Genomic DNA, 22413 nt, shown 5'->3' with positions numbered 1-22413 from the left:
GCTCATCACCCTGAACACACCATCCCCACTGTCAAACATGGTGGTGGCAGCATCATGGTTTGGGCCTGCTTTTCTTCAGCAGGGACAGGGAAGATGGTTAAAATTGATGGGAAGATGGATGGAGCCAAATACAGGACCATTCTGGAAGAAAACCTGATGGAGTCTGCAAAAGACCTGAGACTGGGACGGAGATTTGTCTTCCAACAAGACAATGATCCAAAACATAAAGCAAAATCTACAATGGAATGGTTCAAAAATAAACATATCCAGGTGTTAGAATGGCCAAGTCAAAGTCCAGACCTGAATCCAATCGAGAATCTGTGGAAAGAACTGAAAACTGCTGTTCACAAATGCTCTCCATCCAACCTCACTGAGCTCGAGCTGTTTTGCAAGGAGGAATGGGAAAAAGATTTCAGTCTCTCGATGTGCAAAACTGATAGAGACATACCCCAAGCGACTTACAGCTGTAATCGCAGCAAAAGGTGGCGCTACAAAGTATTCATTTAAGGAGGCTGAATAATTTTGCACGCCCAATTTTCAGTTTTTGATTTGTTAAAAAAGTTTGAAATATCCAATAAATGTCGTTCCACTTCATGATTGTGTCCCACTTGTTGTTGATTCTTCACAAAAAAATACAGTTTTATATCTTTATGTTTGAAGCCTGAAATGTGGCAAAAAATTGCAAAGTTCAAGGGGGCCGAATACTTTCGCAAGGCACTGTAAGTTATCCTGTACAAGCTTTTGTGCCAAATACATTACGTTGTTACAGATGTCAAGCTTATGGGCATGTGGCAGCAGCGTGTAGGAGGGAGGTTCCTAGGTGTGAGAAGTGTGCAGATGGGCATGAGATAAAGGAATGTGTATCATTGGGGAAAGTAGTGGTATGTGTTAATTGTAGGGGTGGCGATGGGGCCAGGGGATCTGAAATGCCCCGTGCGGGAGAGGCAGGTTGAGGTTTCCAGGGATAGAGTAATGCAGAAGTTGTCATATGTTGAGGCAGTGAAGAAAGTAGAGGAAGATGGATCAAGGGGGAGGGATCCTGAGAGGAGTGGTATGAGTAGTAGATCTGTACCAGTACAGAGGGATAGGCCAACAAGTGATATGTTTCAGTAAGATTGGATTTTTAGCATTTATAGCAATGGTTATCAACTGTACTGCAGGGATGGAACATAGGTTGCAGAAAATTGAGGTTCTGGCGGCAACTGCAGAGAGGTATTTTGGTGTGCGAGACTTGACATCAGAAGAGTTGCAGGTTGCGTGAGGTGGTGGTGTCCCATCCTTTCAGGTTGTTTGTCTGAGGTAGGACTAAATAGATTTAAATAGTGTAGTAGGGTGGTGTTATTTTTATAAAAACATGTTTTTTTTGTGAGTGTAGTGTTAGAATAGGTGGTAGGGTATTTATTTATTTTTTCAAGCAAAGAGTAATGGAGTTGTTCTCCATTCTAGTTGTTAGCGGTAATGCAACATATTGGGTGCCAACCGCTTTTAAACCTAATCGAAGAAGAAGAACCCAGCTGCCAATTTTTCAACCAGTCGTTCAACGAAGCCCAGGTGTCTAATTCCGTATGAAAAGTAAACAGTCTATGTCTTTGATACCTTGAAGTGGCTCTGGCTATTAGGTCAATTATTAAACGAGTTCAACTAGAGACAAATTAATGTCTCAAAGAAATGTATAGGTCTATCTGTGGCAGTATTATAGCTGCCAACTACCGTGCAAAGAGCAACAAATTATGCGTGGATGCCATAGCAATTGTTTCTCTTTTGGATGTCGGCATGACATTACCTTTTTATTTCTCTTTTGCATGGTGGCATGACATTACCTTTTTATTTCTCCTTTGCATGGTGGCATGACATTACCTTTTTATTTCTCTTTTGCATGGTGGCATGACATTACCTTTTTATTTCTCTTTTGCATGGTGGCATGGCCTTTTTATTGTAAACATTAGCAACTGAGTACATCACTTTTTGGAGAGGACGTGCATTTATCGCCAGGAAATAATTATTTAATCAGCACCATCTAGTGGTAAATAGAAAGTACGGCATCCGTAGTCTGTCGCTTTGCATTGACGTAGAACACATGCGTTTTCCAGCATGGCGACATCCATAGTGTAAAGCAACGGGCAAGGACCGAAAGCGTAAGTTAATGACATTTCAAAAAAATAGGTGATCTATTTACAACGTCTTCTATACGCTATCTGCCATTACCTCCTGAAATGTAAACGCGCTGTCAATTTTGTTCATGATTCTTGATATAAATGTATAGTATACTGTATATTTATAATTACTCTCGTCTCTGCCTTCTCTCATTTGTGAAGGACCGGACTTTTCAAATGTGGGTTATTATTCTCCATCAAAGTTCGTTGTGAAATCGAATCACTGTCAGCATCATATGTCACTTGTCAAGTGTCACTTAGTGATTTGAAAAAGCATTGAACACTGAATGCAACATGCTGGTGTCATGAAAACACTGTCTACATGGTACCAATTCAGCACACACAGTTTTACTCCACTTCGCACTGATGTCTGTTGGATTTCAGTTAGGTGGGTCTCTTTTCACACAAAGACTGGTGCGGATATGTGTCACCTGCATTGGCCAGCAGGGATACAGGCAGCTCCTTCCCAAAAGTCGACTCCCTACATGTGCACTGTACACAAGGAGCTTTGGGACTGATCCTAAGGGGGAGAAAGGGGAAAATGAGAACGGGAGCAAAACAACAGACAACCTTGACCCCTCACCCCAGACTCTAACCCCTATGCACACCCAGGGAAGAGGTTTGTTTGGTAAAAGGCGACCACTCTCACCCTTGGAGAGGATTAGCCGCCTTTTGCCTCAGGACTCACTAGCCCCAGAATTGTTGGCGCTGAGAGAGGAGGAGAACCCGGAAGTGGAACAGGGGGAACCTGATGGGGTTGGGGTTCAAAAAGACCACAACACTTCAGCAGCCTCGGTGACTGAGACTAAGACCCACAGCTCACAAGGAGAAGTAGAAAGTGCAGAACCACAGGTGCACATAGGACATGACACAGTTAGACCGAGAGAAGAAAAAGAGGAGGGTACTGTCATTGATAACACAGTACTAGAGCCAAATGGTTGCCCGATTCTCAGCGAGGTAACAAATTATTCACTAGAGGAGGGATACGTGACTCCTATGACTCCCACCCTTCTTCCCGGGGAGCATTTACTTACTTTTGGGGAACTGCTGTTGGCGGAGTACCGGAAGAAGGGCCGCGTGGAGTTTAGGAAGATGTTTCAGCTGCAGGATGGGCAACGTCTCCAGAGCAGTTGGGGCACCATCGGACACAGTGACATCGTCGGCCGCCACGCAGGAGACTTCATTCGGACCATCCACGGGACACCCATCCTTATACGGCGGCCCAACCTGGAGGAATACGTGCTTTATATGAAGAGGGGGCCGGCAATCGCCTATCCAAAGGTATTGTATGTAGCAGATGCTCCTTTCTGGCACTGGAAGAGGCATAACCTTTTTTCCCCAGAATACATCATGCTACTGAGCAGTATTATTGTTGCTTATGGAGAGTGCATGCAGTGCTATCACCAGCGCAATGGAATAGTCTTGACTGTGTTGGCTTGGCTTGTGGAATCAAACATTACATGATTTGATATCAGAGATTATACTTTAACTGCACAATACATACTAAGCTACAACAGCTCATTGTAGGAAAGACTTATATCCTATGAGTTTTTCTGTCTCTTTCACACTCTCTTCTTTCTTCCTCTCTCCAGGATGCCAGTATGATGCTGATGATGATGGACGTCACAGAGGGAGACTGTGTGTTGGAGTCAGGCTCCGGGTCAGGGGCCATGTCGCTTTTCCTGTCCCGAGCTGGTTTGTATATTTATTTTATCACCTGTTTGCTATGAGTCATGATGAGTGAAAGTGGACAAATGCTTGTGTGGCTGGTTGTCATACAATAGAGGGGAAAGATAAACTGCATCCCATATCTTAAGCCTTCACTTGGATGAATCAGAAAGCCTTATTCTCAACGTGAATAGTCCAAGATTGGCAATTTGGGGTGTCCCCGATACCCCTCGTTCTTGTCTTGGTCCTGTGTGACTCAGTCGGTAAGAGCATAGCGTTTGCAACGCCAGGGGTTATGAGTTTGATTCCCGCTGGGGCCAAACAAACAGTCATGCGTGTTTACATTTTTGTAAGTCACCTGGATGCACTCTGGGTATTCACAAAGTGCAGGACAAGCCATTCAATCAGTGTGTTATCATACGGCTAGATATACCTACTTAGATGTTGGAAGCAAATCAAATTTTATTTGTTGCATACACGTGTTTAGCAGATGTTATTGTGGGTTTAGCGAAATGCTTGGGGTCGTAGCTCCAACAGTGCAGTACACACAAATGTAAAAGTAAAAGAATGGAATACATTTTTCTTAAGGTGAGCGATGTCGGACTGTGTGTGTGTGTGTATATATACACACACACACACGCACACACACAGTTGAAGTTTACATACACCTTAGCCAAATACATTTAAACTCAGTTTTTCACAATTCCAGACATTTCATCCGAGTAAAATTTCCCTGTTTTACGTCAGTTAGGATCACCACTTTATTTTAAGAATGTGAAATGTCAGAATAATAGTTGAGAGTGATTTCTTTCAGCTTTTATTTCTTTCATCACATTCCCAGTGGGTTTACATACACTCAATTTGTATTTGGTAGCATTGCCTGTAAATTGTTTAACTTGGGTCAAATGTTTCGGGTAGCCTTCCACAAGCTTCCCAAAATAAGTTTGGTGAATTTTGGCCCATTCCTCCTGACAGAGCTGGTGTAACTGAGTCAGGTTTGTAGGCCTTCTTGCTCACACACACTTTTTCAGTTCTGCCCACAAATGTTCGATAGGATTGAGGTCAGGGCTTTGTGATGGCCACTCCAATATCTTGACTTTGTTGTCCTTAAGCCATTCTGCCACAACTTTGGAAGTATGCTTGGGGTCATTGTCCATTTGGAAGACCCATTTGCGACCAAGCTTTACCTTCCTGACTGATATCTTGAGATGTTGCTTCAATATATCCACATACCTTTCCTGCCTCATGATGCCTTCTATTTTGTGACGTGAACCAGTCCCTCCTGCAGCAAAGCACCCCCACAACATGATGCTGCCACTCCCGTGCTTCACGGTTGGGATGGTGTTCTCGGCTTGCAAGCCTCCCCCTTTTTCCTCCAAACATAACGATGGCCATTATGGCCAAACAGTTCTATTTTTGTTTCATCAGACCAGTGGACATTTTTCCAAAAAGTACGATCTTTGTTCCCATGTGCAGTTGCAAACCGTAGTCTGGATTTTTTTTATGCCGGTTTTGGAGCAGTGGCTTCTTCCTTGCTGAGCGGCTTTTCAGGTTATGTTGATATAGGACTCGTTTTACTGTGGATACTTTTGTACCTGTTTCCTCCAGCATCTTCACAAGGTCCTTTGCTGCTGTTCTGAGATTGATTTGCACTTTTCGCACCAAAGTGCTTTCATCTCTCGGAGACAGAATGCGTCTCTTCCTGAGCAGTATGACGGCTGCGTGGTCCCATGGTGTTTATACTTGCATACTAATGTTTGTACAGATGAACGTGGTCCCTTCAGGTGTTTGGAAAATGCTCCCAAGGATGAACCTTGTGGAGGTCTACAATTTATTGGTCTTGGCTGATTTCTTTTGATTTTCCCATGATGTCAAGCAAAGAGGCACTGAGTTTGAAGGTAGGCCTTGAAATACATCCACAGGTACACCTCCAATTGACTCAAATGATGTCAATTAGCCTATCAGAAGCTTCTAAAGCCATGACATTATTTTCTGGAATTTTCCAAGCTGAAAAAAGTCACAGTCAACTTAGTGCATGTATACTTCTGACCCACTGGAATTGTGATCCAGTGAAATAATTTGTCTGTAAACAATTGTTGGAAAAATTACTTGCCATGCACAAAGTAGATGTCCTACCCGACTTGCCAAAACTATAGTTTAACAATACATTTGTGGAGTGGTTGAAAAACAAGTTTTAATGACTCCAACCTAAGTGTATTTAAACTTCCTACTTCAATTTTGTGTGTGTATGTATATATATCTATCTATATGGACACACTTACTCATTGAAGGGTTTTTCTTTCTTTTACTATTTTCTACACTGTAGAAAAAGCTTTGAAATAACACATGGAATAATGTAGTAACCAAAAAAGCTTCACCTGCAATGCTTTTCCAACCGTCTTGAAGATATTCCCGCATATGCTGAGCACTTGTTGGATGCTTTCCCTTCACTCTCCAGTCCAACTCATCGCCAACCATCTCAATTGGGTTGAGGCTGTGTGATTGTGGAGGCCAGATCATCTGATGCAGCACCATCACTCTCCTTCTTGGTCATATAGCCCTTACACAGCCTGGAGGGAGCAAACCAGGTGGGAGTGCGTATCAATGCGGAATGCTGTGGTAGCCATGCTGGTTAAGTGTGCCTTGAATTCTAAATGATTGGATGACATCATCACCAGCAAAGCACCTCCACACCATCCCACCTCCTCCATCTTTCATGGTGGGAACCACACATGGAGAGATCATCCGTTCACCTACTCTGCATCTCACCAAAAATCTCACGTTTGGACTCACCAGACCAAAAGGACAGATTTCCACCGGTCTAATGTCCATTGGTCATGTTTCTTGGTCCAAACAAGTCTCTTCTTCTTATTGGTGTCCTTTTAGTAGTGGTTTCTTTGCAGGTATCGACCATGAAGGCCTGATTCACACACTCCTCTGAACAGTTGATATTGAGATGTGTCTGTAACTTGGTATTTTATTTGGATCCCCATTGGCTGATGGAATGGAGTTCCATGCAATAATGGCTCTAAATAATACTCTACTCTTTCTTGAATTTGTTCTGGATTTGGGGACTGTGAAAAGACCCCTGGTGGCATGTCTGGTGGGATAAGTGTGTGTCAGAGCTGTGTGTAAGTTGACTATGCAAACAATTAGGAATTTTCAACACATTAATGTTTCTTAGAAGAAGTGATGCAATCAGTCTCTCATCAACTCTTAGCCAAGAGAGACTGGCATGCATAGTATTTATATCAAATCAAAATCAAATCAAATCAAATTTATTTATATAGCCCTTCGTACATCAGCTGATATCTCAAAGTGCTGTACAGAAACCCAGCCTAAAACCCCAAACAGCAAGCAATGCAGGTGTAGAAGCACGGTGGCTAGGAAAAACTCCCTAGAAAGGCCAAAACCTAGGAAGAAACCTAGAGAGGAACCAGGCTATGTGGGGTGGCCAGTCCTCTTCTGGCTGTGCCGGGTGGAGATTATAACAGAACATGGCCAAGATGTTCAAATGTTCATAAATGACCAGCATGGTCGAATAATAATAAGGCAGAACAGTCAGGTGGAAGTTGAAACTGGAGCAGCAGCATGGCCAGGTGGACTGGGGACAGCAAGGAGTCATCATGTCAGGTAGTCCTGGGGCATGGTCCTAGGGCTCAGGTCAGTTGAAACTGGAACAGCAGCATGGCCAGGTGGACTGGGGACAGCAAGGAGTCATCATGTCAGGTAGTCCTGGAGCTCAGGTCCTAGGGCTCAGGTCCTCCGAGAGAGAGAAAGAAAGAGAGAAGGAGAGAATTAGAGAACGCACACTTAGATTCACACAGGACACCGAATAGGACAGGAGAAGTACTCCAGATATAACAAACTGACCCCAGCCCCCCGACACATAAACTACTGCAGCATAAATACTGGAGGCTGAGACATCTTATCAGTCCTCTGATTACAATGAAGAGCAAGACGTGCTGGGCCAGCTGCAGCTTAACTAGGTCTTTCCTTGCAGCACTGGACCACACTCTGTGAAGCTTTTGTTTGGGCTGCAATCTGAGGTGCAGTTCACTCTAATAAACTTATCCTCTGCAGCAGAGGTAACTCTGGGTCTTCCTTTCCTGGGCCGGTACTCATGAGCCAGTTTCATCATAGCGCTTGATGGTTTTCGCATCTGCTTTTGAATACATTTTCCGGATTGACTGACCTTAATGTCTTAAAGTTGATGATTTCTGACTCTAAACTTGAAATATTGTTAATTATCAGGTATCCTGTTGAAATATTGAGTGCCATAGTCTGGTTTCTACACCAGAAGTTAATGATTATCTGTAGGAGGAATGTATATGGTGTCAATTAAGCTTGGAATGTGCTGAATAAAGGAAAGGCAATCACATGTTGACAGGCACTGATGGAGAGATGTGGTTCAGTGAGGGATGAAGTCAGGTCACATTTAAGGGAGAAGGAACAGTTGATTGCCCGCATCACTTAATTTCCTGCATAGCAATAAAGTTGTAATGTTTAGAGAGATGTCACCCAAATTGGGGTATATATACTACCACTGGTGGAAATATGTCTTTGTCTAATGCAGCTGTATGACCCAATGGGTGAATAAACTTGGTTTAAGCTTTACTAATCATACATGAGTTTTACTCTGTTCGTTTAGAACCCAACAAAGTAATGATGGACTGTCGTTTCTCTTTGCTTATGTGAGCTGTTCTTGCCATAATATGGACTTGGTCTTTTACCAAATAGGGCTATCTTCTGTATTCCACCCCTACCTTGTCACAACACAACTGATTGCCTCAAACGCATTAAGAAGGAAAGAAATTCCACAAATACATGTTTAACAAGTCACACATTTGAATTTAAATGCATTCCAGGTGTCTACCTCATGAAGCTGGTTGAGAGAATGCCAAGAGTGTGCAAAGCTGTCATCAAGGCAAAGGGTGGCTACTTTAAAGAGTCTCAAATATAAAATATATTTAGATTTGTTTTACTCTTTTGGTTACGACATGATTCCATGTGTTATTTCATAGTTTTGAAATAATATTTTCTACAATTGTAGAATAATAGTGAATGTCAGTGGACCTCCAGGCTGTGTAAGGGTTATATATATATATATATATATATATATATATACCCCAATATGTAGAAAATAGTAAAAATAAAGAAAAACCCTGGAATGACTAGATGTGTCCAAACTTTTGACTGGTACTGGCTACCAGGCTACATCACATCCGACCGTGATTGGGAGTTCCATAGGGCAGCTCACAATTGGCCCAGCGTTGTCCGGGGTAAGCCGTCATTGTAAATAAGAATTTGTTCTTAACTGACTTGCCTAGTTAAATAAAGGTTACATACTGTTCATATGAAATGGGTAAAACCATATGTAAACATTAAAGTGACCAGTGTTCCATGTCTACGTACATAGGGCAGCCTCTAAGGTGCCGGGGGGAGTAATGGGGTGGTAGCCGGCTAGTGACGGTGACTAAGTTCAGGGCAGGGTACTGGGTGGAGTCCGACTAGTGATGGCTATTTAACAGTCTGATGGCTTAAATAAATAATGAAAACATGTTCAATTTGCTTTAAATAATGCAAAAACAAAGTGTTGGAGAAGTAAAAGTGCAATATGTGCCATGTAAGAAAGCTAATGTTTAAGTTCCTTGCTCAGAACATGAGAACATATGAAAGTTGGTGGGTCCTTTTAACATGAGACTTTAATATTCCAAGGTAAGAGGTTTTAGGTTGTAGTTAATATAATATTCATAGGGCTATTTCTCTCTATACCATTTGTATTTCATATACCTTTGACTATTGGATGTTCTTATAGGCACTTTAGTATTGCCAGTGTAACAGTATAGCTTCCATCCCTCTCCTCGCCGCTACCTGGCCTCAAACCAGGAATACATCGACAACAGCCACCCTCGAAGCAGCTTTACCCATCGCTCCACAAAAGCCGTGGCCCTTGCAGCGCAAGGGGAATAACTACGCCAAGTCTCAGAGCGAGTAACGTTTGAAACGCTATTAGCGCACACCCAGCTAAATAGCTAGCCATTTCACATTGGTTACACCAGCCATTAGGCTGATAGTCTTGAAGTCATAAACAGTGCTGTGCTTGCGAAGAGCTGCTGGCAAAACGCACGAAAGTGCTGTTTGAATGAATTCTTACGAGCCTGTTGCTGCCTACCACCGCTCAGTCAGACTGCTATATCAAATCATAGACTTAATTATAACATAATAACACACATAAATACGAGCCTTTGGTCATTAATACAGTCGAATCTGGAAACTATCATCTCGAAAACAAGACGTTTATTCTTTCAGTGAAATACGGAACCATTCGGTATTTTATCTAACGGGTGGCATCCCTAAGTCTAAATATTCTTGTTACATTGCACAACCTTCAATGTTATGTCATAATTACGTAAAATTCTGGCAAATTAGTTCGCAATGAGACAGGCTGCCCAAACTGTTGCATATACCCTGACTCTGCGTGCAATGAACGCAAGAGAAATGACACAATTTCACCTTGTTAATATTGCCTGCTAACCTGGATTTCTTTTAGCTAAATATGCATGTTAAAAAATATATACTTCTGTGTATTGATTTTAAGAAAGGCATGGGTGTTTATTGTTAGGTACAGTCGTCCAACAATTGTGCTTTTTTCGCAAATGCGCTTTTGTTAAATCATCCCCCAGCGTTGCAACGATTATATGCAACGCAGGACACGCTAGATAAACTAGTAATATCATCAACCATGTGTGATAACTGATGATTATGATTGGTTTTTATAAGATAAGTTTAATGCTAGCTAGCAACTTACCTTGGCTTCTACTGCATTCGTGTAACAGTCTCCTCGTGGAGTGCAATGAGTGGCATGTGGTTAGAGGGTTGGACAAGTTAACTGTAAGGTTGCAAGATTGAATCCCCAGAGCTGACAAGGTGAAAATCTGTCATTCTGCCCCTGAACAAGGCAGTTAACCCACCGTTCCTAGGCCGTCATTGAAAATAAGAATGTGTTCTTGACTGACTTGCCTAGTTAAATAAAGGTATCATTTTTATTTTTTTTTATCTGCAAAATCGGCTCCCAAAAATACCTTGAATAACTTCAATAACTTGAAATCGGCCCTAATTAATCGGCCATTCCGATTAATCGGTCGACCTCTACTCTGGAGAGCCCTGAGGACAGTGCAGTTGCCGTACCAGGCGGTGATGCAGCCTGACAGGATGCTCTCAATGGTGCATCTGTAAACGTTTGAAGTCTTACGGGCCAAGCCAAATTTCTTCAGCCTCCTGAGGTTGAAGAGGCACTTTTGTGCCTTCTTCACCACACTGTCTGTGTTGGTGCACCATTTTTACATTGTCCGTGTATGCCAAGGAACTTGAAACTTTTCACCTTCACCACTATGGCCCCATCGATGTGGATGGGGGCGTGCTCCTTCTGCTGTCTCCTGAAGTCCACGATCAGCTCCTTTTTGTTTTGTTGACGTTGAAGGTTATTTTCCTGGCACCACTCTACTAATTGATTGCATTTAATTAAAATATGAGACACAATAATTGTAATCAGAAGATACTATTAACATGTACATTTTATTGCTAACAGAATAAATAGCAGAATAACTGCAGAATAAATATTGCTATAATTGAAAAGTGTACACCCAAGGTAAGCTACTGCCCCTTTTTAAGAGCTAAAATAGATTGTGTACTCTGTGATTCTCACCAAATAGGTTGTCTTCTCACACTATTCAAACTCTACAATCAATAAACAGCTTAGGAAGCTACCTTAGCCTACAGATCACATATTGCAAACCAATCTTAACCAAAAACTCCACAAATGTTGGAAGTTTTGTGAGTCCTTGACAATTGGTAATCAATATCCAAAACAGCACACATTTTCCAGCGAACCAGCACATCATCATCTTCTCTCTTTTGTGGCACCAATATGAGGATGTTGCAGTAGTCTAGTGTGTGGTGCGGGAATAATGACAAGCAAACCTGGGGAGCTTTGAGTTCACATTGCCCTAAAAAAGGGAACCAGACCCGGAATTCAAGCGAACCGAACTCAGACCACCTCTCGAGATGGTCTCAGTTTGGTTTACTTCAGGGGCTCTTTTGAGTGGTCTGAGTTACTTTGGAGTGTTCACACTGCACAAAAAATTCAGCGAACCGCACTGAGTTTACAAAAATTGGTTGAAAGGGACCAAGTGTGAAAACACCCTAAAAGTGGCTGCTTAATGGCATGTATTATTATTATTATTATTGTTCTCCCCAGTGGGCTCCAAGGGCAGTGTTATGAGTGTGGAAATCAGGGAGGACCACCACAGACGAGCCGTGCTCAACTACAACCGCTGGTGTTCCTCCTGGATCCTGCGGCGAGGAGAGGAATGGCCCGACAACGTCCAGTTTCATAACTCTGACCTGCAGGGTGCATCCTTGCTCCTCGCCGGGCGAGGGTTTCACTCTGTAAGGATGTGTATTTTTTTGCTTCTAATTGAGTGCATGTCATTTATAGTTTTCATTGAGCAATTCTGTAAACTGGTGTATAATTGTTTTTTTTTGCAGTGCAAAGCAAATCACCTTGGAAATCTTATAAGTTATGTTAGGGCATACAGAGAAATAGAGGGGCAGAAGTAGGGCCCCTAATCCTGGGGGCAAAGACTGAGTGGCCGAGACAGGGCTTGAACCCCCGTCACCATGGGGGTAAGCAGGTCACGATTCGGGAGCATTACTGCTGCGCCAGATTCCGGCACTAATCATGGTTTTCAGCCCAGGACTTGAATCTGTGTCTGGGGAAACCCTCCCTTGACCAGTCACTAACCTTCAGAAATGTGTGTGTGTGTTTCAGATTGCTCTGGATATGATAAACCCTCAATTGGTTTTGCCCACTGTGACTCCACATCTCCATCCTGGAGCAGTTTGTGCTGTCTACCTAGCCAAGTGAGTAACCTCGACCCGTCCATAAACAACCCCTAGCCCATACCCCATAAACACTGCCTACACCTGTCCAGTCCTTTCAGATCTCAAGTATGAAGGGGTTCAGAGGTTATTTCTGGACAGGGCCCTCATTTCCTCATATACTTTGCTTTCAAGTGTGTTTTCCATTTTTGAGGTACTTTACGTGTCTCCTTCACTCTCTCCTGTGTGATTCAGTATAACGCAGGTCATTGATCTACTGGAGGGCCTCCGATGCTCTGCCCTCCCCCTGCTGTGTGAACGCATCATCGAAGTGCAGCTCAGGGATTGGCTGTTGGCTCCGGCAATCCAGAAAGATGGGCGGTTCTGCCGCAGGAAAGCTCCTCCCTCAGCGAGAAATCAGGAGGAAGGGGAGAATAACAAGTCGGATGAAGAAAAAGGTGATTTCTTGTTCAAATCATCCGGTCACATGGGGATCCTTGGATGTCATAATTTCTGTCTAAACTAAAGGCAATTACAATATCCCGCTGCAGTTGCATTATATGATTTCCTTATACAGAAATGTGTTATTCTGACCGTCTTTCACATGGTCACTGACATTTTCAAAATAAAAGCCCTCTATTTAGTAATATTGTGTGTTAACACACATTTTGTTATTCTTTCAGAATACACAAGCAGTCCGGAACCCGCACCATATGGGAGTGTCCCTTACATTGCTCGACCTCACCCGGAGCAAGCTAGCCACACAGGTTAGTGTCAATAACCACGTTTCCATAAAGTTAAGTCATATCGAATGACAAATCAGATGTAGACAGTCATTTAGCTGAGTATACTGGACTTCCTTTAATGGTGGTTAAGTGATGATATGTATTGGAAATTTGCATCAAGCTCATTATTTGAATGCTAATTTAAATATTGCTCTCATCATAACCTACCCTGTCCACTTTACCAGGAGAGCATGCGCCAAATCCAGATTGGGCAAGTTTGATATTTATGTGACAACCATCAGTAGAGTGGATAATGCAATGGGAACACAAGTTTAAGTACATAAGCGCCAAGTGGTTTATGTGCCTAACGTTATCATGCACAGCCTTAAGTCAGTTTCGTGGAAAATGTGCATATTTGATCAAATTAGCATGAAACCACTATGTAACCTATTCGATGTGGGGTCTGTTGGGATAGATATGATTTTCTGCTATGGAGAATTGGGCAGCTCTTCATCTGCTACATTCAGAATACATCCATGGTATTGTGTTGTTCACTGTGACATTTTGTCCTTTCAGCATTCCTGGTGAAACTGAGGAAGAGTCAGGAGTAGCTCGCCTCCGAAGACCCATCAGAGGAGCGATAGGGTGTATTATAGTCATAAATAAAATGTGATTTGGCACTGCAGAGGAAAATGTATAATCAGTCTAGAAATTGAAATTCATACTGCTTGACAACACACCAAATATAAAGACTTAATAAAACACCAAACTAAGGGGGACATAAGCCTTTATTGTCAGTATCACAGAACATACCCAAGCCTTCACTCATGGATCAAATGCTGTACAGATCCTTCCAGCTGATTCATATTTAAGGAATTAGTCAACAGTTCCCACCCAATGTGCAAGACCTTGAAGTGCTATAGCAAATAAATAAGTGTTTTGAGGGATTAATCAGTTCTGTTAAGAGTGTCCACCTTTAAGGAATAATAGCACAGAGGCCCCGAGAGTTTGACTTAAGTCCTTGTACATAAAAAGTATACACAGAACAATGTGAAGCGAATGTTTTACATTTCATGACATGTGTCAGGACAGTTGAGGGAAATGTTACATGCCTTTATCTAAAGTTAAACCCTGATCAAAGAAGCCCTGAACCAATTCCTAACTTGATAAATGAGACAACTACACTCGAGTTACACAAATCCTCAAGATAGGATTCATTCCCCTGTGAATGCTAGTTTCCATTTAAACCACCTAATCGAGGTAGAGCAGTAAATTGGCATTCTATAGATGTTATGAAAACTAAATATATGCTTCACAGGACTAGGGTTGGGAAATATAGTCCTGAGTTGGTTTTTGTAGTACTATTCTACTCCTCGTTGATCCAGTCCATAGACGGGTCGTGTCCTGCTCCACAATAAGACTCGTTCCCTGACGAAACACATTCAAATTGTTAGCTAAGACATGAGTGTTGTTAAAGGAGCTAGATAACTTGAGTGTCTAACAAATCGTTGCTGGGTGTTTTACTTCAGAACATAAGTTAAAACTTGGCTGATGTCACTCTACATTGATTCTATTTTAATGTAACTTCAAGCAAGCCTTGCCAATCAATATGTTGTCATCCTTTTGCTTCCAAATTATGATTAAGAAATTAACCATAGCACAGCCGTCCTGTAACCAACACCTGCACTCACTTGGGGCCTCCTCTGTGCAGCAGCAGGGGCGCTGGGCCTTGGTCTTTCTTTGGCCCGGTCTGCGGGAGGATGAAACCTGGGACCTGGGTGGAGTAGTCTCCAGGGAGAGGGCCAGGGCAAAGGGTAGCGGGGAGGACGAGGAGGGGGTAAGAGAGGTTGAGGATCCAGAGGCCGAGGAGGAAGAGAGGCCCAGGCCGGAGCTCTTGGCGCAGAGGGCACAGGGTGCGGGTGAGGCGGAGGGCCCACGGGGCATGTGAACCTTCTCCCGGTCACCAATGTAGAACCGCTGAGCGCCACTGTGGTGCTCGGCGCGCTCCCGCTGCCAGATAAAGTGGGTAGGCACGATGGCCATCACCTGGAAAGAGGGCGTGTACACAGACAAGGATAAATACACATGGTTAAAGACACAGCCAATTCAAGAGGAGAGATGGTACATTTTGTATTGTCAGAGTTCATAGATACATTTACATTGCGGCTGACAATAGCAGTAAGACACAGGAACGAATCCTAGTAACTTGACCCACATGAATGTATCTCAAATGTTGGTCCAAATCTGACTGACAGCATGCTTGAGTTATGCACTGATGCATCAAGTTAGAATTCCATCCAGGTCAAGAGAAAGCAGAAGACCTACACCATTATTTAATGTAATGGTTTTGTATACCTACCTCCTCGCAGCAGCGGCGGCTGACGGCAGCCCGGTACTCGATGCGAGCCCACAGCTTGTCCCGCTGCTTGAGAAAGCGAGGGAAGTGCTTCCTCCAGGTCTTGCCAAGCGCCCATGGGAAGATCTCGTACTTGCTCTCCTCCTCGTCCTCCTCCATGGTGTTGGCTAGGTATCTGTGAAAATAAAAAAGTGGCATGAAATATCAGAAATAGGATTCCTAGCTTTTTGTTGCCAGTTATACAATTAATTCTCTCCCTCTTTGGGGGGGATAAGTTGCTCTACAATTACAACGGTTGGTTGTCACAGTCCGCACCGGCCCATTCGATTCTCAACAAATGATACATTTAGGACTTGTAGACTGATACAAATGCATCCATTGAAAGTTACTGAGATGTTCAGAATACAGCGAGTCAACTATTTCAGAGTAGTAGATTCACAGAACTTACAGTGCAATGAAAAAGTTTGTTCTGTTGTGCTCGCCAATACTGAAGCGAGCCCTCTTGAAGTAGACAAACGCCATGGCTAGAAGGTACTGAAATAGGGAAGAGAAGTTTAATTGAAATTTAAATGAGTTTATATATGATGCATCATCATGGCTTGTATACAGGGATGGGCTTTTGAAAAAAAAACTATGTTCAAATACTCACAGTTGTACTTGAATAAAAACATTTTTAGAACAAGTCCCGGACTGGGAAAAAATTGTGCACATTCATCGACAGTACTAGTCAAAAGTTGGGACATGCCTACTCATCTCAGGGTTTTTCTTTATTTTTACTATTTTCTACATTGTAGAATGATAGTTAAGACAAACTATAAAATAACACATATGGAATCATGTAGTAACCAAAAAAGTGTTAAATAAATCAAAATATACTTTGTATTTGAGATTCTTCAAAGTAGACACCCTTTGCCTTGACAGCTTTGCGCGTTCTCTCAACCAGCTTCACCTGGAATGTTTTTCCAACAGTCTTGAAGTTTCCGGATTGACTGACCATTTCAAAGTAATGGACTGTCATTTCTCTTTGCTCATTTGAGATGTTCTTGCCATAATATGGACTTGGTCTTTTACCAAATAGGGCTATCTGCTGTATACCACCCCTACCTTGTCACAACACAACTGATTGGCTCAAACGCATTAAGAAGCTGGTTGAGAGAATGCCAAGTGTGTGCAAAGCTGTCATCAAGGCAAAGGGTGGTTACTTTGTAAAATCTCAAATATATTTGTTTAACACTTATTTAGTTACTACGTGATTCAATACGTGATATTTCATAGTTTTGATGTCTTCACTATTATTCTACAGTCGTGGCAAATAGTTGAGAATGACACAAATATTAATTTTCACCAAGTCTGCTGCCTCAGTTTGTATGATGCCAATTTGCATACACTCCAGAATGTTATGAAGAGTGATCAGATGATTTGCAATTAATTGCAACATCTCTCTTTGCCATGCAAATGAACTGAATCGCCAAAACATTTTCACTGCATTTCAGCCCTGTCACAAAAGGACCAGCTGACATGTCAGTGATTCTCTCGTTAACACAGGTGTGAGTGTTGACGAGGACAAGGCTGGAGATCACCCTGTCATGCTGATTGAGTTTGAATAGCAGACTGGAAGCTTCAAAAGGAGGGTGGTGCTTGGAATCATTGTTCTTCCTCTGTCAACCATGGTTACCTGCAAGGAAACACACACCATCATTGCTTTGCACAAAAAGGGCTTCACAGGCAAGGATATTGCTGCCACTAAGATTGCACCTAAATCAACCATTTATCGGCTCATCAAGAACTTCAAGGAGAGCGGTTCAATCGTTGTTAAGGCGGCTTCAGGGCACCCAAGAAAGTCCAGCAAGCGCCAGGACTGTCTCCTAAAGTTGATTCAGCTGCAGGATCGGGGCACCACCAGTACAGAGCTTGCTCAGGAATGGCAGCAGGCAGGTGTGAGTGCATCTGAACGCACAGTGAGTGAGGCAAAGACTTTTGGAGGATGGCCCGGTGTCAAGAAGGGCAGCAAAGAAGCCACTTCTCTCCAGGAAAAACATCAGGGACAGACTGATATTCTGCAAAAGGTACAGGGATTGGAATGCTGAGGCCCGGGGTAAAGTCATTTTCTCTGATGAATCCTCTTTCCGATTGTTTGAGGCATCCGGAAAAAAGCTTGTCCGGAGAAGACAAGGTGAGCGCTACCATCAGTCCTGTGTCATGCCAACAGTACAGCATCCTGAGACCGTTCATGTGTGGGGTTGCAGCCAAGGGAGTGGGCTCACTCACAATTTTGCCTAAGAACACAGCCATGAATAAAGAATGGTACCAACACATCCTCCGAGAGCAACTTCTCCCAACCATCCAGGAACATTTAGGTGACGAACAATGCTCTTTTCTGCATGATGGAACACCTTGCCATAAGGAAAAAAACATTGATGGCCAGGAAACTCCCCAGACCTTAATCCCATTGAGAACTTGTGGTCAATCCTCAAGATGCGGGTGGACAAACAAAAACCAACAAATTCTGACAAACTCCAAGTATTGATGATGCAAGAATGGGCTGCCATCAGTCGGGATGTGGCCCAGAAATTAATTGACAGCATGCCAGGGCGGATTGAGGTCTTGAAAAAGAGTCAACACTGCAAATATTGACTCTTTGCATCAAATTCATGTAATTGTCAATAAAAGCCTTGGACACTTAGGAAATGCTGGTAATTATACTTCAGGATTCCATAGTAACATCTGACAAAAATATGTAAAGACACTGAGGCAGCAGATTGTGTGAAAATTAATATTTGTGTTATTCTCAAAACTTTTGGCCACGATTGTACAATATAGAAAATAGTAAAAATAAAGAAAAAAACACGGAGTTGGTGTGTCCAAAATTTTGACTGGTACTGTATATGCAAACCATGCGCAACAATGCATAATTTATCACCATTATGAATCCTATTTGCGGAAATTATAATTCTGTCAAAAAACAAGTGCCATTTTAAGATTAATTTATTGAAACCGCAATATCAACTGGTTACATTATATCGTGGAACACAATCTTCAAAAAGGTAGTAACCTTGTAGAAGCCTATGGCTGTGCAATGGCCTTGTTTTGTTAATTTAGCAGACATGATGCTCTTATTTCCTGAGCCCTTACTACAGTCAAGACACCTATTTTATAGTAAAAAAAACATGTAATATAACAGAATAAAATAGTGCGAAGTGATGAGCATCTCGAATAGTTCTCAATTAGTGATAATTTGAAACTGGGCTCAATATGGCAAGTCTAAATAAAAAATATTCAGGGTTACAAACCAAAATCTGTCTTGTTTTTGACTTAGTTAATTCTGCCTGTTCTTTGGAATTTTCTAAATGGATTAACAATTCCACATTGAACACACTTCATGGGGATGAATTAGTCATGGCATCTGTTTGGTGACTAGGCCTAGGCTTAATGATTCTGATGAAAAAACACTCAGTCTCTATCAAACAGGTGATTTTGCATATTGTCAGTGTAGAACCTGTCTATGTTTAGGGAGTTTATAGCCTAGGCTAACCAATTCTAAATGGCACTAACAGTTCGCAAAAGTAGGGTCGGCACTAGTTACCATAGCCAAAAAGTCAAACCTTACTATTTCTACAATTTATCTTCTTTAAAACCTAACCACACTGCTAACCTTATGCCTAACATTAAGACCAAAAAGCTATTTTTGAATGTCTTCAATATAGCCAAGTTTGACTTTGTGGCCGTGGTAACTAATGACAACCGCAAAGTAGACCAGGCATTAAATAGACTGGACGTAATTAGTCCAAAACTCCAGCTAGTTGTTGTAAAATATTTCCCTACTTCAGTAAACCAGTCCATTTTGAATTTGTGATAAAACTGTAATCATTTGGCAAGGAATGTAGCTTGTGTATCCCGTCAGTTAGATACGTTTTTATAGGCATTTATTTCTGTAGGCCTAAAGGGAGGGAGAAGGGAATTTAGGAAGAACTGTGATGCTTGGCTTGGATCCTTTTTTGTTGTCATGTAAATGCACATGTACAAATGGAACACTAGATTCCGAGAAAATTAACGTGATCTTCAAGACAAAATGTTGACCAAATAGATTTACAGTATTTATTTGTTTTGATCCCTGGTTAAAGATAAAGTTTTGATGTCCGTTTGAGTACTCATGTCCATCCGAAGTTGTATACGTTAATCACTACACAAATAAAATTGGTAACCTCCAAAGCAATGCTTTTTACCTTGTCTGTGACTTTGCAACAGCAGTCCATCCACAGAAAGTCTTGTATCAAATCGTCATCTGTAATCAAATAAAATTGCTTGAGAAACCGACTGCTCATTGTCTCTAATCTGAGATGTGTCAAGCCTCAATAAAACAAACAACTTGTTGAGTGGGCTCTATCAACTTTTAACAAACAACCTCAGATATTATGACTGCTGTAAGTGGACTGTTCTCTTTGGCTCACCAAAAAGTCTGAAGAAGGCTGCCATCTCTTCTCGTTGAATGACAAGTGTCGGGCCCCATATGATTTTGCCCTTTGCGGCCTCAACATGACTTTGGCTGGGTTGACTCTTGCCCGGAGGCCCCTGGGCCACTTGCAGGTTGGGTCTCTTCAGCCTCAGGCCTCTCTTGATCTGGAGGGTGTGTGCTGTGTTGGGTTTGATTCTCACCGTGACTGAGGGGGGTGTCTGGCACCAGCTGTGTGTGTGTTTCATCATGCTGCTGATTTGTTCATGAATGGTCACTAGTGAAATGTTTTCTGAGGGAGTGTTCCTGACCTGGTAGTGACATAAGTAGTGTGGGAGAAATTAATGACTGGCAACAATGTGATACAATTCTATTTTGACATGTTTTAGTAGCTAGTTAACGTAGATAAATTAGTTAAGAACCAATTGCTTTGAAACTAGCTACGCTGGAGAAATGATAGAGAGTTAGAAGGTCAGCAAGCATAGACATTCATTTTGTAGCTAACTGGCTAGCAACATAAACAACTACGTTACTGCACAGCTAGTTAGCCGGCTCCGTTGGCTAACGACAGAAGCGGTCACTTCGGCTGGCTATGACAGGAGCCTGCAGCCAAAAGTCTATGGGGGACAACCACACAATTAATTTAGTTGACTTTCGAATATGCTGGTCTACATATGAAGTAGCCATATCTTACCTTTGCTTAGAACAGATAGTAGTGTGGTGTCAGAGTCAGACGTGGAAATCAAGACTTGAAGAAATCTGAAAGGTTTCCTCAGATCGTCCTATGCTACAGTAACTAGCTAGCTGCTATGTTGTTGTGACAGGGCAAGGAAAACAGTTGTTATTCGAGTAAAAGTGTATCAACTGGGTAATTGGTATGTGTATGGTTATTTCAGTAAACAATTATTTAATGAGGGGGAAACTGTCAATGGTGAAATGAAAGGTGTCTCCTCGTCCTCTCACACAGGTGCAGTCGACTAACTGCTTGACGGGAGCGCGCTTGAAGACACGTCGAACAATGGAACTGATTTTTATCAGAACCGCGCAATGTCGTTTACAGACCGGCAATTGAACAGGGAGAAAACCCGCCTACGATGTGTAGAGACCTAGGTCCAAATCGCCTCCTTCAATTTCACCTCGGACCTCCATTAGTGCGCCTCCGCCATATGCACCAATGTCCCAGAACTTGGGGCTTGAACATTGTGGAGGAATAATTAGACACTTCAAAGTGGTATCGATTCATCATTTTTTGAGTTTGCGCAATTTCACACAAAGTAATGGAGAGACGTGCCTAATTATGATCAACCAGTATTTGTTTGTGTTTAATATCGAGGCTTGACACGTCACGTGAAGTACCTCGAGTACCAAATTAAATGTTTACAATATCAGGGTGAATTTTCTCATTCGCATTGCATTCTCGTTTTTTAATTTAAATGTGCAACATTCATTGCATCATTCAAGTCACAAGTGTGTCCCACTGAAGTATAATAAGAACGGTGTGCCCTCCGAAATGTATGTTTTTTGCAAGCAGAGGATGCTCATGAAGTAGGCCTATAGCAAGAAGTAAAAAATAGTTAGCCCAACTAAGTAATCATTAAAGATTTGCATTATCTCAATTATAATTATGTCACTGCATGACATTGAACATTTGTTATAACCGACAATTATTATAGTCTTTGAAGCCAAAAACAGGACATGTATTTTGGGGAAATGCTCTAAAATGCAAGTTGATGTGTTTATTTTCATACCATTATATGAAACCAAAATTGCACTAGTTTACTGAAAAAATATAAATTAGGCTTTCAACTATCACAGCCAGGGGCACATTGGCCATTTGGCAATTCTGGTAAATTACAGATGGGCTGGACCATTTTTGTGTTGGGTGGGCTGGTGGAAATTGACACACACAATTTTTTTTTAAATAAACTAAAATAAAACAATGAAAAAGGTTACATTGTCAGTGGTCCAAGGGCCTGTTAAGATCATTTTAAAAGATGTTTGCATAATTTCACTGTTATAGTAATATGTAATGCGGTGGCATCAGTTCAGCTAAACCTAGGGAATGGCAAAATCTCAAAAATTATTTTTGGAGAACAGCAATAGACGCCTCACAAGTCCTCAGCTGGCAGCTTCATTAAATAGTACCGCCAAAACACCAGTCTCAACGTCAACCGTGAA

General features: G+C 42.1%; 2 protein-coding genes across 5 annotated transcripts; one reads left to right on the top strand and one right to left on the bottom strand.

Annotated features, from left to right (window-relative positions):
* Positions 1-1748: 1748 nt before the first annotated feature.
* trmt61b (tRNA methyltransferase 61B) lies at positions 1749-14205 on the top strand. Of its 3 annotated transcripts, none has more exons than XM_024439707.2 (8): positions 1749-2135; positions 2316-3434; positions 3746-3848; positions 12082-12272; positions 12655-12746; positions 12960-13162; positions 13388-13471; positions 14006-14205. In XM_024439707.2, exons 2-8 carry the CDS (start codon positions 2520-2522, stop codon positions 14038-14040), a joined length of 1623 nt encoding a protein of 540 aa, XP_024295475.1. In that variant the 5' UTR covers positions 1749-2135; positions 2316-2519; the 3' UTR covers positions 14041-14205. The 3 variants fall into 3 exon arrangements, with proteins under 3 accessions (XP_024295475.1, XP_024295476.1, XP_042186677.1); XM_024439708.2 differs by having other exon boundaries at positions 1749-2163; XM_042330743.1 differs by having other exon boundaries at positions 1749-3434.
* On the bottom strand, positions 14200-21512 carry spdya (speedy/RINGO cell cycle regulator family member A). Of its 2 annotated transcripts, XM_024439711.2 has the most exons (7): positions 20930-21501; positions 20234-20546; positions 20009-20067; positions 16234-16319; positions 15789-15960; positions 15121-15475; positions 14200-14857 (listed from the first exon to the last, which is right to left on the bottom strand). In XM_024439711.2, the coding sequence occupies exons 2-7, from the start codon at positions 20484-20486 to the stop codon at positions 14796-14798; spliced, it is 987 nt and encodes a 328-aa protein (XP_024295479.1). In that variant the 5' UTR covers positions 20487-20546; positions 20930-21501; the 3' UTR covers positions 14200-14795. The 2 variants fall into 2 exon arrangements, with proteins under 2 accessions (XP_024295479.1, XP_024295478.1); XM_024439710.2 differs by having other exon boundaries at positions 14200-15475; positions 20930-21512.
* Between the last annotated feature and the right edge of the window lie 901 nt (positions 21513-22413).

Source organism: Oncorhynchus tshawytscha, linkage group LG12, assembly GCF_018296145.1.
Source record: "Oncorhynchus tshawytscha isolate Ot180627B linkage group LG12, Otsh_v2.0, whole genome shotgun sequence".
Classification (NCBI taxonomy): Eukaryota; Metazoa; Chordata; class Actinopteri; order Salmoniformes; family Salmonidae; genus Oncorhynchus; species Oncorhynchus tshawytscha.
This window is presented reverse-complemented; position numbering and strand designations above follow the sequence as displayed.